General features: G+C 45.8%; 1 protein-coding gene across 1 annotated transcript in view; it reads right to left on the bottom strand.

Annotated features, from left to right (window-relative positions):
* Positions 1-16,415, bottom strand: part of LOC124775715 (glutamate receptor ionotropic, kainate 2-like) — a 218,668-nt gene that overhangs the window by 121,207 nt on the left and 81,046 nt on the right. The window contains exons 6-7 of the mRNA XM_047250540.1: positions 12,864-13,025; positions 4,257-4,415 (exon numbers count right to left, since the gene is read on the bottom strand). Coding sequence (XP_047106496.1) covers positions 4,257-4,415; positions 12,864-13,025 — 321 coding nt within the window. The remainder of the gene's footprint in view (positions 1-4,256; positions 4,416-12,863; positions 13,026-16,415) is intronic.

Genomic DNA, 16,415 nt, shown 5'->3' with positions numbered 1-16,415 from the left:
ATTTGAACACGGATCTGCCAATGCAAACTCCAACACTGTTACCACAGAACCACAACGACATGGCTATTGAAATTCGCTCGATGTAGCACATCTTGAACTTGCATCGTTCACTGATTGTATTTTGCTTCTTTTTTTTTTTACAGTTCAGTACACCTTCTTCCTTTGATTTTATCCATACTGGATGAGAGGTCATGGTTGTGAATGTCAGTGTTAAAAAATATATCGGCTCAACCAGTTGTTTATAGTGTAAAACACTAAGATTGACGCGTTTTGGAAGTCAAGCTTCCATCATCAGAATAATAAAAAGTAAACGAACCTGTTAAAACTCGCTAAAATGGAACATGCACCAGGCAGTTGATAATAAAATTAAAACATCGTGGCTTCTTCCCTTGTTGCAGCCGTGTCTTCCAAGGTGCATCTCAACATAGTCATCACAACATAAAAAACTCTAAAATGGTGTCGCCTATGGTGTTCAACATATAACCACATGGCTCTCTCTTCTATCGTCGTAAACCGCACGGTGCGTCTTCGTTGATACCACACACCACGTAGCGAAACACGACACTGAAAAGCGAGTGAGCTCACGCGCAAGTAAACAAGGAAGTCACAGAGATGTCTATACCAACAGATAACGTATACATCTTCCAAGGACCTCATGAAATGATGGTATCCTGCCAATTGCTAAAAATGTAGTTACTAAAAGTGTGGTGAACCTTCGCCCATGGACATTCATGTAGTTAATTCCACTCCGCCCAGTGCCACTCTCTCTAACAGTGACTGTGTGCGTCCCACAAAAAGTGTGCGTCGACATCGCCGGAAATCACGTCAAGTTGCGAGTGATTCTGTACCAGTGCCTGTTCACGTTGCACACAACAGTCGCTCTTGTCGTCAGCAGGACAATAAACTTTTTGTCGACTTGGGCATTAATGGCAACGTGATCCCATTCCAGCTCGATACCGGAGCTGCAGTTTCATTGATCAATAAAGACACGTACAAACAAATGGGCACACCCCCGTTGCGTGCCGCAAATGTTAAGCTCACTAGTTATTCAGGACAGCCTATCCCTGTGTTAGGACAGTGCAGCCTTCTTGCTACATACAAGGGACAAACAAAACTTGTGTCATTTTACGTACTTTGTTCTTCTGCTGCTGTGAACTTGTTTGGTTTTGATTTATTTCAGTTGTTTAACAAGTCTATCGTAAATCAGGTCCTATCAGTGAACCAGACTGTGCCTTCAGCCAGTGTTTCTAGTCTATGTGAAGAATTTGCAGACATTCTTGCACCGGGCCTTGGTTGCGCTAAGAACTATAAAGCACATTTGGAACTGAAAGTAAACGCGCAACCGAAATTTTTCAGAGCGCGCAATGTTTCGCACGCATTGCGAGATGAGGTAGCAAGAACATTACACGATTTAGAATCACAAGGTGTGATTGAACGTGTGCAGACTATTGTTTCCGACAATGGCCCACAATTTATGTCCGCAGAATTTCAGTCATTCTGCAAGGCTAATGGTATTCAACATCTGACATCCGCGCCGTTTTCGCCTCAGTCAAACGGTGCCGCTGAACGATTGGTCCGGTCTTTCAAGTCACAGATGTTGAAGCTGAAAGAGTCGCATTCTCGGGAGGACGCGTTATTGCTCTTCTTGTCCTCGTATCGCTCTCAGCCCCGAGATGGTCGCTCGCTGGCTCAGTTGCTCCATGGTCGTCCTCATCGAACCTTGATGTCTTTGCTGCATCCGCCGCCGCATCAGGTTCCTGTGCAGCGGCAGACGCCTGCTTTTGCTCCAGGCGACGTTGTCTATTATCGCAACTATCGCGGTTCACGGCGTTGGCTCGCAGGGCGCATTCTTCGCTGCCTCGGCCGCGCTATGTATCTGGTTTTGGGGGCCTCTGGTGAGGTGCGTCGGCATCTCAATCAGCTGCGCCTCTGTCGTCGCACGGGTTCTGCCGCTCCCCGTCTGCTTTCAGCGACGGTGCCGTCCGGTCAGCGCCCTGGGGACCCATCTACTGGCTCGCCTCATCCCCAGGTGTTACCGACGCTGCCTTCCATTTTGCCCCATAGCGACGCGCCGCCGCCGCCGCCTGTTCTCCCGCCGCCGCCGCCCGCAGTGGACGCGTCGCTGCAACCGCCGGGCGCCTCCCTGGGTCACGCGCCGCCGATCGCTTCCCGTGACCAGCTGTCCTCCGACTTGGGACTCTTGCCCGCTCCGGACCACATGGCGTCTTCGCGCGTCGGGTACCCCGACGCGATGGAGGTCGACCCTTCGGCCCCTCCTGTCTCTTTACGGGCGCATGCACCGCATGTTGGCGTGCATCCTGGACTAGGTTTTCAGGCGTTTTCTAGCTCCCCTCGGACCGAATGGCCGGGTGCGGGTGGCACAGCCTCGCCTGTTGTTAGGCTCCCCACCTCATCGCATACGCCAACATGGGGTCTTCCCCACGGCGGGTGGAAGCCTTATAACACGACCGTTCGCCGATTTGCGGGGGAGGAATGTGGTGTCACCGCCAGACACCACACTTGCTAGGTGGTAGCTTTAAATCGGCCGCGGTCCATTAGTACATGTCGGACCCGCGTGTCGCCACTGTCAGTGATCGCAGACCGAGCGCCACCACACGGCAGGTCTCGAGAGACTTACTAGCACTCGCCCCAGTTGTACGGACGACTTAGCTAGCGATGCAACACTGACGAAGCCTCGCTTATTTGCAGAGAAGATAGTTAGAATAGCCTTCAGCTAAGTTAATGGCTACGACCTAGCAAGGCGCCATAGCAATTGATAGTTATCGTATGAAGCATGTCTCATCAAGAACGATGTATACAAATGATGGATTAAAGTTAAGTATTCCAGAAGCTACGTACTTTTCTTTATAGCATTCATTACGTATCCTGTTTCAGACCTCACGCCATCCTGCGTGAGCTTATAGCGTGCATTTCGGCCTTCTCTAGCAATATAACAAAAAGAAACCGGTGAAATGTTTGAAAAAGTTATTTGTATCACCAGTTAGCTGTTCATTCAGTGTGTTCTGATTATCCACGGTATGTATCGTAATTTCCAGCTGTTCTAGTAGATCCAGCTTTTTGCCTTTGTCCTGTCTATGTAAAATAACAAGATCCTGATCTATTCCCAACATTGGGTGTCCCGTTTCCCAAATATGTGTGGCTACAGCTGACTTTTCGAAATTATTAAGCCGGAAAGCATCGTTACGTTCTTTGTAACGTACTTAAAGGACCTACCAGTTTGGCTTACATAGCTTGCCTTGCACGTGTTACACTAAATTTTATAGACCCCAGCTCTCTCATATTTATCGCTTTCCTTTCTTAGTTTAAATCGCAGCGTATTATTGGTCTGAAAAGCGGTATCAACTTTAAAAAGTTTGAAAATGTTAGCCACTTTTTGCGAAATATCACCGAAGTATGGTATTGTGACTCTCGTAATATTATTTGCGGTATTCTTCCTTGCATTCGCGCTCTGTTTCTGTCGTATTAATTTATTGACATCGTTTTGGTGATATCCATTAGCTCTGGCTAGTTGTTTCACGATGTTCAGCTCAGTCATTCTGTCTTCTTCATTCACAGGGACTCTAAAGGCTCTATCTATCAAAGATCTAAAAGCAGAAAGTTTCTGGCTGTTAGGATGGCAGGAAGATGTTTGTATAGACATCTCTGTGACTTCCTTGTTTACTTGCGCGTGAGCTCACTCGCGTTTCAGTGTCGTGTTTGGCTACGTGGTGTGTGGTATCAACGAAGACGCACGGTGCGGTTTACGACGATAGAAGAGAGAGCCATGTGGTTAGATGTTGAACACCATAGGCGACAGCATTTTAGAGTTTTTTATGTTTTGATGACTATGTGGAGATGCGCCTTGGAAGCACGGCTGCAACAAGGGAAGTAGCCATGATGTTTTAGTTTTATTATCAATTGCCTCGTGCATGTTCCATTTTAGCGAGTTTTAACAGGTTCTTTTACTTTTTATTATTCTGATGATGGAAGCTGGACTTCCGAAACGCGTCAATCTTAGTGTTTTACACTATAAACAACTGGTTGAGCCGATATATCTTTTAACATTCACCTCCTTCCTGTTTTCATGCTTCACCTGCATTCGGTTTTTGACGGAGTATCCACTGGGTCATCTTACTACTAAATCTGTGTGTGTGTGTGTGGGGGGGGGGGGGGGGGAGGGGGTAGAGGTGCGATGGGAAGTTTGCCTTGTGAGGAGCGGTGATGCGCCGACAGAGAGGCGGAGCACTAGCACTCACGTCGCGGATGAACTCGCGGACGCCGATGCCGTGGTCCCAGACGGCGCCGACGCCGCTGTGGCAGGGCAGGCGCTGCTCGCGCACCGGCTGCGCCGTGCTGCCCTTGAAGAGCGCGTTGGCCAGCACGTGCACCGCGTCGAACACCAGCGCCGTCTCCGTCTGACGCAACGTCACTCCGTCATAACCTCACCATCACACACCTAACAGGGTGACAGTTACTGAACCACGTGAAATAAAATCGTCTTAACTTCCGGACGGTTTGCGTTAGAACGTTCAAACTGCACTGATGGCCGCGGGCATGATGGAAATTACACTACTGGTCATTAAAATTGCTACACCACGAATATGACGTGCTACAGACGCGAAATTTAACCGACAGGAAGAAGATGCTGTGATATGCAAATGATAGCTTTTCAGACCATTCACACAAGGTTGGCGCCGGTGGCGACACCTACAACGTGCTGACATGAGGAAAGTGTACAACCGATTTCCCACGCACAAACAGCAGTTGACCGGCGTTGCCTGGTGAAACGTTGTTGTGATGCCTCGTCTAACGAGGAGAAATGCGTACCATCACGTTTCCGACTTTGATAAAGGTCGGATTGTAGCCTATCGCGATTGCGGTTTATCTTATAGCGACATTGCTGCTCGCGGTCGTCGAGATCCAATGAAAGTTAGCAGAATATGGAGTCGGTGGGTTCAGGAGGGTAATACGGAACGCCGTGCTGGATCCCAACGGCCTCTTATCACTAGCAGTCGAGATGACAGGGATCCTATCCTCATGGCTGTAACGGATCGTGCAGTCACGTCTCGATCCCTGAGTTAACACATGGGGACGTTTGCAAGACAACAACCATCTCCACTAACAATTCGACGACGTTTGCAGCAGCATGGACTATCAGCTCGGAGACCGTGGCTGCGGTTACCCTTGACGATGCATCACAGACAGGAGCGCCTGCGATGGTGTACTCATCGACGAACCTGGGTGCACGTATGGCAAAACGTCATTTTTTCGGATGAATCCAGGTTCTGTTTAAAGCATTATGGTGGTAGCATCCGTGTTTGGCGACATCGCGGTGAACGCACCTTGGAAGCGTGTATTCGTCATCGCCATACAGGCGTATCACCCGGCTTGATGGTATGGGGTGCCATTGGTTACACGTCTCGGTCACCTCTTGTTCGCATTGACGCCACTTTGAACAGTGGTCGTTACATTTCAGATGTGTTACGACCCGTGGCTCTACCCTTCATTCGATCCCTGCGAAACCCTACATTTCAGCAGGATAATGCACGACCGCATGTTGCATGTCCTGTACGGGCCTTTCTGGATACAGAAGATGTTATACTGCGGCCCCGACCAGCACTTTCTCCAGATCTCTCACCAATTGAAAATGTCTGGTCCATGATGGTGGAGCAACTGGCTCGTCACAATACGCCAGTCACTACTCTTGATGAACTATGGTATCGTGTTGAAGCTGCATGGGCAGCTGTACCTGTACACGCCATCCAAGTTCTGTTTGACTCAATGCCCCGGCGTATCAAGGCCGTTATTACAGCCAAAGGTGGTTGTTCTGGGTACTGATTTCTCAGGATCTACGCACCCAAATAGCGTGAAAATGTAATCACATGTCAGTTCTAGTATAATATATTTGTCCAATGAATACCCGTTTATCATCTGCATTTCTTCTTGGTGTAGCAATTTTAATGGCCAGTAGTGTAGTATGCGCATGCGCACGCGCCTTGTTGTAGTCGGCCATTTGCACGTGAAAACTTCACGTTGCCTGAACGTATAGCGCTTGTGAAAGCCTACTATGTGAGTAATAACAGCCCAGCAGCGATTCGAAGGAAGTTTGCCACCGAGTTCGTGATTAACACAACCGGTCCAAGTGTGCTAACAATCGTGAACCTAATTCGCATGTTTCAAAGAACGGGTAGTGTTCGTGATGACAGAGTTGGCAATGTTGGTCGTCCAAAAAGGGTGAAAACGCCTGACAACATCGAGAAGACAGGCGTTGTGTTTCAAACCAGGCGCACAACAGGTGGGAATCAACCGGAATACATTGCGACAAATTGTTGCTGAAGACCTGCATCTCTCCCAACACAAAATTCAAACCCATCAACCATTAATCCCCAGAGCCGTGGAACAGCGGTTGTGTTCCGCTAACACTATTGTCCATAGAATTTACGAACAGGACTTTGATATGAAAATGCCTTAGATTCGCGACGAATCCCACTTTCGTTTGAATACGTTCGTCAATAAGCAAATCTGGCGCGTTTGGGGGACTGAGAATCCGCATTTCGCTATCGACAAGTCTCTTCACCCTCAACAGGTGACCGTGTGGTGTCAGTGTCCTGTCACGGGATAATCACTGTGATATTCCTTGATGGCACGGTGACTACCGAACTGTACGTGAAGGTTTTGGAAGATGATTTCATCCTCATTATCCAAAGTGACCCTGATTTCGACAATATGTGGATCATGTAAGACAAAGTTCGACCCCGTCGTAGCAGGAGAGCACTCTGGGGACCTCATTCTGGCTCTGTGGTACTCAGAAGCCATTGGCATAGGTCTCGATTGGCCGCCAGATCCTCCGGATCTGAACACATGCGCCTCCCTTTTGTGGGCCGATGTTAAGGACCAGGTGTACAGCAATAGCCCCAAAACCATTTCTCAGCTGAAAACAGCCATTCAGGAGATCATCGACTGCATCGATGTTCTGACACTTTAGCGGGTCACACGCAATTTCGCTATTCGGCTGCGCATCATCGCCAATGATGGCGCGCATATCGAACATGTCATAACCTAAATCCGCATACCTGTAATGACGTTTACATGTTGACTAAAGTGTGTGCACGCCGTAGTTCATGACTAATTTACGTTTCTTTTTATAGTTCAATAATTGTCACCCTGTGCCTGCTACACAGCAACTACTAAAACAATACAAAACAGGCAGTACGTAGAAATAAACATGCTACCCTAGTAACTATACTATCTGGTAAAAAGATATAAAGCTAACCCTTGGGATTAAAAAAGAGCAGAGAATGAGGGTGAAGCGTCTGGCTTTCGCGGAAAACCTTGCGATTCTAAGGAGAAATAGAGAGGAAGCCAAACTTGCATTGGTAAAGCTACATGAAATCTCACATAAAACTAGGCTACAAATCTCCTACAAGAAAACACAGTTTATGGAAAACAAACACGTAGATAATTTCCTCATTACTACTAAATACGGGAAAGTGGCACAAGTTGCCCACTTCATATACATGGGAGAGATAATCCAGCCATCAGGACTGAACTCAATAGCCAATAAAGATAGAATCTCCAGATTACAAAAAGCATATAAGCTCACTTGGAATCACTATAATAAGAAATCTCTTTCTGTCAATGCGAAACTAAGGCATTACAACTCAGTAGTCCTACCACAAGCACTTTATGCTGCAGAAATTGCAGTGATTCATGGTCATGCGAAGATCAGAGAGATTGAAAAGCAGGAAAGAAAAATTCTGAGGAAAATATATGGACCATTGTTTCGGGAAGGAATTTGAATGAAGAGGCCAACTAGAGAGATTTACAAAGACATAGAAACAATAACAGACACCTGTAGAAAGAGAAGGAGTAAATTTTATGGACATATCAGCAGGATGAATAAAAGCAAGCTCACAAGACAAATCTTTGAGATAGTAAACAAGAGCAGAAACAAGACAAAGTGGATCACTGAAGCAGAAGAAGACATTAATGAACTGGGGATCACACAAGACAACATAAGCAATAGATAACAGTTTAGAAACATCATACAGAAACACACACTTAAACAAGAACATACGGAGAACAAAACTGGAAAAAGATGGTCAGAAGAACGCAAGAGAGAACACAGTGAACGTATGAAGAGAATTTGGGAAGAACGAAGAAGGAAGAATAAATCATGACTGCTCAAGTTCAATCGCTCTCTCAAAAGGGAATAATCGAAAATAATAATAATAATAATAAAGCTAACCCTGTGTAAACCCCAGTTTACTACTAGATGTCACGAGAGGCTGGCCCATCAGCATAAAAGGACGCAAGGAGAATTGTGTAGTCACCAGAGAAGCAGCAAAGGGGGAATGAGCCGATCGGGAGAGCTTTGTAACGTCGAACGTGGACTAGTCACTGGATGTCAACTGCAATGAGTAACAAATCTTTCTAAAGCTGCCGAAGTCCACTATTGATGATGTGAATCTGAAGCGGATACACGAAGGAACAGTCACAGCTAAGCAAGACCAGGTAGACCTCCTACACTGGCAGATACGTATCATCGATCACTGTGGAAGGTGACTGTAAAAATCTCATGAAATCAGTGCAAGGAATCACTAGTGAGTTGCAAAGTGGTATCAGCCAACCAACCGGCACAACAATTGTGCGTATGGAATCACGTGCAACGGTCGATCAGCTCCTCAGAAGCCCCACATTTCTGTAGTCCATGCTAAGCCACGCTTGAGAAGGTGTAAATAGCGTCGCTACTGCACAGTGGATCAGTGGAAGGGAGTAATCTGGAGTGATGAATCACGCTATACCTGGTCTGAAACCGATGGATGTCTGCCATCGTGTGTAGTCACAACACTGAATTACGGAGGAGGTGATGTTAAGGCGTGGAGTGTTTTTCGTCGTTCGAGGATGGTTTGCTTACTGTGTTTAAGAAAATTCTAAATGCAGAAGGATATGGGCACATTTTACGAATTTGTCCATAATGTACAAAAGTAGAACAGTTCGGAAACGAAGACTGATTCTTATCACCATGACAAAGCACCCTGTAATAAGGCAGCATCCGTGAGGCAATGGTTTGGGGGGAATAACATTCCTGAAATGGAAATTTTGGAAATTTGTGGTAAGTTCCTATGGGACCAGACTGATGAGGTCATCGGTCCCTAGGCTTACACACTACTTAATCTAACTTAAACCAACTTACGCTAAAGACGACACACACAGCCATGCCCGAGAGAGGACTCGAACTTCTGACGTGGGGGAGCCGCGCGAACCGTGGCAAGGCGCCTTAAACCTCACGGCTATCTCGCGCGACTTCTGAAATGGACTGGCCTTCCCAGACTCCGGACCAGAACCCAGTGGAACACTTTTGGGTTGAATTACAACGTTGACTGCACTCTAGATCTTAGTGTCCAACATCATCACTCTCTGGTTTCGGCTCTTGAGAAAGAATGGGCTACATTGTCACCTCACTGAGACTGTCTCAACTGATTTCAAGCAGTCATAAAGACGAAGGGCACCCATATTAGTGTCCCCTAACAACACTATAGATATATTTAACCAGGTAATTTATAGTGACTCACTTCGGAAGATCGATCCTTACATGAAAAGGAGCAAGAATTTCACATTAACTCGCGTCCGGGAAGGTACACAGATTACCGTCATTCTCTCAGTGTTATTGCAGGATGGTTTTATATTTAACTTAAATATAGTAATATGTGTTCTTCAATGGAACTGCACACAGTTGGAAGCAGTGTAAATACACTGTTTAGCACATGTTTTGCACGTCATTAACTTTATACTCTCTGAATTCATAAAAAAAATACGCCTTCACATATTATAGGCCTTCTTTTTTTGTCGGAGAGATGGTTTCAAAGAACTAAATTTAAAAAAAGGTCTCATCTTTCCATTGTGACCATCGTTTCCGGAATATTCCCCTCGCCTACAAGGTAATAATTTATATGTATACCATGATCTGAAATCGAAATTGTCACAACGTGAAACCCACTTTAATCACATGATTTTGAGCGAGATATTTTGTAGGATATGTCAGGCTAGAATTGACAAAAGAACTGAATGTATGAATTGAATGAGAATGTGGCCGATAGTAACCGAAGTGGTATGATGATGTGTATTGGTTAAGTTGGCATGTAGATCTTAAGATAGCTACAACTCCGTGATAGTATTGCGTAGTTCAAATGGCTCTGAGCACTATGGGACTCAACATCTGAGGTCATCAGTCCCCTAGAATTTAAAACTACTTAAACCTAACAACTAACCTAAGGACTTGACACACATCCATGCCCGAGGCAGTATTCGAACCTGCGACCGTAGCGGTCGCGCGGTTCCAGACTGAAACGTTTAGAACCGCTCGGCCACAACGGCCGGCTTATTGCGTAGTATTTCTAATATGCCATTGTCATTTTGCGTGGTAAGAAGTTACGACAGGGTATTAGATGTGTTTTTGTTGGAAATGCTGTCGTAATAAATGTATTTAACGGCAAGACTGACTTTATACGAAAGTGAGACCTCCCACGATTTACATCGGCGTCACATAGCCCCACTCAAAAAGTTCTGACAAAATCGTCGGCGCGAAGGTAAGTCCGTAGGCAATAACGCCGGCCTGCGCTGTAAATCTTAAAGATTGTGGTAGTTGTGGTGGAGAGTGTTCCACACGGTCGTCTGGCTTACTCTGTAACGGCGGGCCCCCTTCCTTGGGCTGATACCACGGTTACGGTCAAAGTTCTTCTATGTTTATGTTGGAAATTTCTGGCCACATGTCCATACGATCTTGCTTGCCGCTTATAATCTCAGGGATTGTTCGCAGTAATATCCCCATTTCGCAAACTAAACCTGCATGAGTGCAAATGAATTACATGTGGTCGTAATGAGACGTGATATGAAGAACACGCGTGGCCAGAAAAGCGTGCATTGTGAAGATCAATATCATTAGATGTAAGGGCGTGACGTAACAAAGGATGATGGTGTTGGGTTTGTGGGGCGCTCAACTGCGCCGTTAGCAGCGCCCATGCAAATTCCCAATCTTTACTCAGTCAAATCTCGCCACTTCCATGAATGATGATGGAATGATGAGGACAACACAGACACCCAGTCCCAGGGCGAAGAAAATCCCCAATCCGGCCGGGAATCGAACACGGGCCTCGTGATCCAGAGGCAGCAGCAACGGATATAACAAAGGAAAGCCTTAATTGTAAAATCTTCAGCAGTACATTTCTTTGAAATACATATTTTTCTGCTCGTAGAAGTTATTGATTTTGGAATATTTATCAACCTTCCAGAAGTAGCTTCCACTGACAGCTTTGTTCCTTTTTACATCGACTGAACACAAGCTCGTTTGTAAAACCGTACTAGCTGTCTGGCACGCATAGCGAGACCTAAAGTTATGTGGCTACAGCTTCAGCTGTTTGTTTTGTGAGTCAAATGTTTACTGTGGCGAATGTCTGTTTTGGATAACATGTCTAAACACTACAGTTATAAGATAATTAACTTAGCAAGCAAGCAGGCAAGCAAGAATGAACAACATACTGGTTCTCGACTGGTCAGTTTGCGAAACACACGCAAAATTTCGCACTAAAATTTCTAAAATGCTCGTATCGAAAGAATTGTACTATGTTCACGAATATGTGAACGAAGTGACACTGTGACGAACAGACTGTCTCCTACTTACAAGGGAACCTCCCCATCGCACCCCCCTCAGATTTAGTTATAAGTTGGCACAGTGGATAGGCCTTGAAAAACTGAACACAGATCAATCGAGAAAACAGGAAGAAGTTGTGTGTAAAAATAAGCAAAAGATACAAACTGAGTAGTCCATGCGAAGACAGGGATCATCAGGGATAACCTGAGCTCAGGAGCGCCGTGGTCTCGTGGTTAGCGTGAGCAGCTGCCGAATGAGAGGTCCTTGGTTCAAGTCTCCCCTCGCGTAAAAAGTTTTTCTTTATTTTCGCAAAGTTATGATCTGTCCGTTCGTTCATTGACGTCTCTGTTCACTGTAATAAGTTTAGTGTCTGTGTTTTGCGACCGCACCGCAAAACCGTGCGATTAGTAGACGAAAGGACGTGCCTCTCCAATGGCAACCGAAAACATTGGTCGCAAGGTCATAGGTCAACCGATTCCTCCACAGGAAAACACGTCTGATATATTCTATACGACACTGGTGACGGCATGTGAGTCACATGACAGAAATATGTTGTCGACCCACCTAACTTGTACACTTGGCGAATGGGTAAAATGATTCTTCTACGTTGCCCGATTTAGGTTTTCTTGTGGATGTGATAATTACTCCCAAAAAGTGATGAAAACATAAGAGTTTGTCACATAAACTGCAACAAATGAATCCAACAGTTTCACAGTCGCACACTTTTCCCTGTGCTCTGTCAAAACATATGTTTTTAACGTTTTCATATTTTTCCGTGTGTAGACCGTCAAATCCTGCATATGTCCAAGCAAATCTGAACATGTCTTGGAATTTTGGAGAGCGAAGTTGATTATGTGTGAGTGCCAGAACTTTGATAATTGTCTGAAAATAAAAAATTAAACTTTTCGCTCGCAGGAAGACTTGAACCAAGAATCTCCCGTGCCCCAGCTGCTGACGGTAACCACGGGGCCACGGCGCTCCTGACCTCAAATTATCCTTGATGTTGCCTATCTTGCGCATGGACTACTCAGTTTGTATATTTTGCTTATTTTTTCATAGTTCCACACAACTTCTTCCTGTTTTCTCGATTGATCTGTGTTCAGTTTTTCAAGGCCTTTCCACTGTATCAACTTATAACTAAATCTGAGGGGGGTGCGATGGGGAGGTTCCCTTGTAAGTAGCCTACATCTCTTTTCCTACATTGCAGCCTCACCCGCAGAGTCTCCGGTCTAATGTGGATGGGCTGCGCCGTGCGCAGGTACTGGAAGTCCTGCATGCTCTTCAGCACGAGCTCGCTGTCCGGCTGGACGAGCCGCAGCGTCGTGATGTTGGCGCCGCTCTGCTGGTAGCGACCCAGGTCCAGTGTGTGCGTGTCCTGCAACAGGGGGCCGATCACTAGCACATGGAGGCGACATTGACAGTATGTCGATAACGTAGTGATAACGATATACAGGGTGTTTCAAAAATGACCGGTATATTTGAAACGGCAATAAAAACTAAACGAGCAGCGATAGAAATACACCGTTTGTTGCAATATGCTTGGGACAACAGTACATTTTCAGGCAGACAAACTTTCGAAATTACAGTAGTTACAATTTTCAACAACAGATGGCGCTGCGGTCTGGGAAACTCTATAGTACGATATTTTCCACATATCCACCATGCGTAGCAATAATATGGCGTAGTCTCTGAATGAAATTACCCGAAACCTTTGACAACGTGTCTGGCGGAATGGCTTCACATGCAGATGAGATGTACTGCTTCAGCTGTTCAATTGTTTCTGGATTCTGGCGGTACACCTGGTCTTTCAAGTGTCCCCACAGAAAGAAGTCACAGGGGTTCATGTCTGGCGAATAGGGAGGCCAATCCACGCCGCCTCCTGTATGTTTCGGATAGCCCAAAGCAATCACACGATCATCGAAATATTCATTCAGGAAATTAAAGACGTCGGCCGTGCGATGTGGCTGGGCACCATCTTGCATAAACCACGAGGTGTTCGCAGTGTCGTCTAAGGCAGTTTGTACCGCCACAAATTCACGAAGAATGTCCAGATAGCGTGATGCAGTAATCGTTTCGGATCTTAAAAATGGGCCAATGATTCCTTTGGAAGAAATGGCGGCCCAGACCAGTACTTTTTGAGGATGCAGGGACGATGGGACTGCAACATGGGGCTTTTCGGTTCCCCATATGCGCCAGTTCTGTTTATTGACGAAGCCGTCCAGGTAAAAATAAGCTTCGTCAGTAAACCAAATGCTGCCCACATGCATATCGCCGTCATCAATCCTGTGCACTATATCGTTAGCGGATGTCTCTTGTGCAGCAATGGTAGCGGCGCTGAGGGGTTGCTGCGTCTGAATTTTGTATGGATAGAGGTGTAAACTCTGGCGCATGAGACGATACGTGGACGTTGGCGTCATTTGGACCGCAGCTGCAACACGGCGAACGGAAACCCGAGGCCGCTGTTGGATCACCTGCTGCACTAGCTGCGCATTGCCCTCTGTGGTTGCCGTACGTGGTCGCCCTACCTTTCCAGCACGTTCATCCGTCACGTTCCCAGTCCGTTGAAATTTTTCAAACAGATCCTTTATTGTATCGCTTTTCGGTCCTTTGGTTACATTAAACCTCCGTTGAAAACTTCGTCTTGTTGCAACAACACTGTGTTCTAGGCGGTGGAATTCCAACACCAGAAAAATCCTCTGTTCTAAGGAATAAACCATGTTGTCCACAGCACACTTGCACGTTGTGAACAGCACACGCTTACAGCAGAAAGACGACGTACAGAATGGCGCACCCACAGACTGCGTTGTCTTCTATATCTTTCACATCACTTGCAGCGCCATCTGTTGTTGAAAATTGTAACTACTGTAATTTCGAAAGTTTGTCCGCCTGAAAATGTACTGTTGTCCCAAGTATATTGCAACAAACGGTGTATTTCTATCACTGCTCGTTTAGTTTTTATTGCCGTTTCAAATATACCGGTCATTTTTGAAACACCCTGTAGCAGTAAACAACGTTAACGCTACAAGTGCTATGAAACTTGGCTGGGAGCGCAGCAGTCGATACAATTCTGCCGGTACTGACTTGTGTCAATGTTAATTAACACACAATATTGTTCACATTAACATAGGATGGTAGAAATATGAAATTAATAACTACTAGATTTCGGTTTCGACTACATAAAATCATTTAAGCGGTCGTTACCTACAGGCATCACACCTACCTTTGTAGAAGGATAAATGTATGTCTGCTTTACGTACTCCTTGAGCTGTGAGTGTTGGCCAGGAGCGTCGCAGAGATGGTATGTATCCGCTCCTACCAACCTTCCCCCCATTTCCCCCCTTTGTGAAAATTTATGTTGCACATACAGTACGTATAGAGGATATCCGAATTAATGAATACGAGAACATTGTTGGCCGAGAAGATGATCGTTTCTAAGCAGCGGTATAACCCTGCTTGCAAACTGAAGAGCGAGTAGGCGAGTCAACGTTCTCTCCACCGAGCTACGTCACAAACAGCATCTACAGGCTGACCCACAAAGTTATACCGACCCTACAACAGTGAGTCATTTAAATCGGTAATTTCCAAGAATTATTGCCTATCGAAGATATGATGTTCAAACGATACATCGTAAATCGATCATGCGACTCTGGTGGCGAGAGTTATAATCAATTATTTGTGATCGTAATTTTTATCCGTTTTCCGTCGTTCCCTTACATCTACATCTATACTCCGCGAGCCACCTTACGGTGTGTGGCGGAGGGTACTTATTGTACCACTATCTGATCCCCCCTTCCCTGTTCCATTCACGAATTGTGCGTGGGAAGAACGACTGCTTGTAAGTATCCGTATTTGCTCTAATTTCTCGGATCTTTTCGTTGTGATCATTACGCGAGATATATGTGGGCGGTAGTAATATGTTGCCCATCTCTTCCCGGAATGTGCTCTCTCGTAATTTCGATAATAAACCTCTCCGTATTGCGTAACGCCTTTCTTGAAGTGTCCGCCACTGGAGCTTGTTCAGCATCTCCGTAACGCTCTCGCGCTGACTAAATGTCCCCATGACGAATCGCGCTGCTTTTCGCTGGATCATGTCTATCTCTTCTATTAATCCAACCTGGTAAGGGTCCCATACTGATGAGCAATACTCAAGAATCGGACGAACAAGCGTTTTGTAAGCTACTTCTTTCGTCGATGAGTCACATTTTCTTAGAATTCTTCCTATGAATCTCAACCTGGCGCCTGCTTTTCCCACTATTTGTTTTATGTGATCATTCCACTTCAGATCGCTCCGGGTAGTAACTCCTAAGTATTTTACGGTCGTTACCGCTTCCAATGATTTACCACCTATGGCATAATCGTACTGGAATGGATTTCTGCCCCTATGTATGCGCATTATATTACATTTATCTACGTTTAGGGAAAGCTGCCAGCTGTCGCACCATGCATTAATCCTCTGCAGGTCTTCCTGGAGTACGTACGAGTCTCCTGATGTTGCTACTTTCTTGTAGACAACCGTGTCATCTGCAAATAGCCTCACGGAGCTACCGATGTTGTCAACTAAGTCATTTATGTATATTGTAAACAATAAAGGTCCTATCACGCTTCCTTGCGGTACTCCCGAAATTACCTCTACATCTGCAGATTTTGAACCGTTAAGAATGACATGTTGTGTTCTTTCTTCTAGGAAATCCTGAATCCAATCACAAACCTGGTCCGATATTCCGTAAGCTCGTATTTTTTTCACTAAACGTAAGTGCGGAACCGT

Source organism: Schistocerca piceifrons, chromosome 2 (assembly GCF_021461385.2).
Source record: "Schistocerca piceifrons isolate TAMUIC-IGC-003096 chromosome 2, iqSchPice1.1, whole genome shotgun sequence".
Taxonomy (NCBI): Eukaryota; Metazoa; Arthropoda; class Insecta; order Orthoptera; family Acrididae; genus Schistocerca; species Schistocerca piceifrons.
The sequence above is the reverse complement of the archived record's forward strand: the minus strand, read 5'-3'. Positions and strand labels throughout refer to the sequence as shown.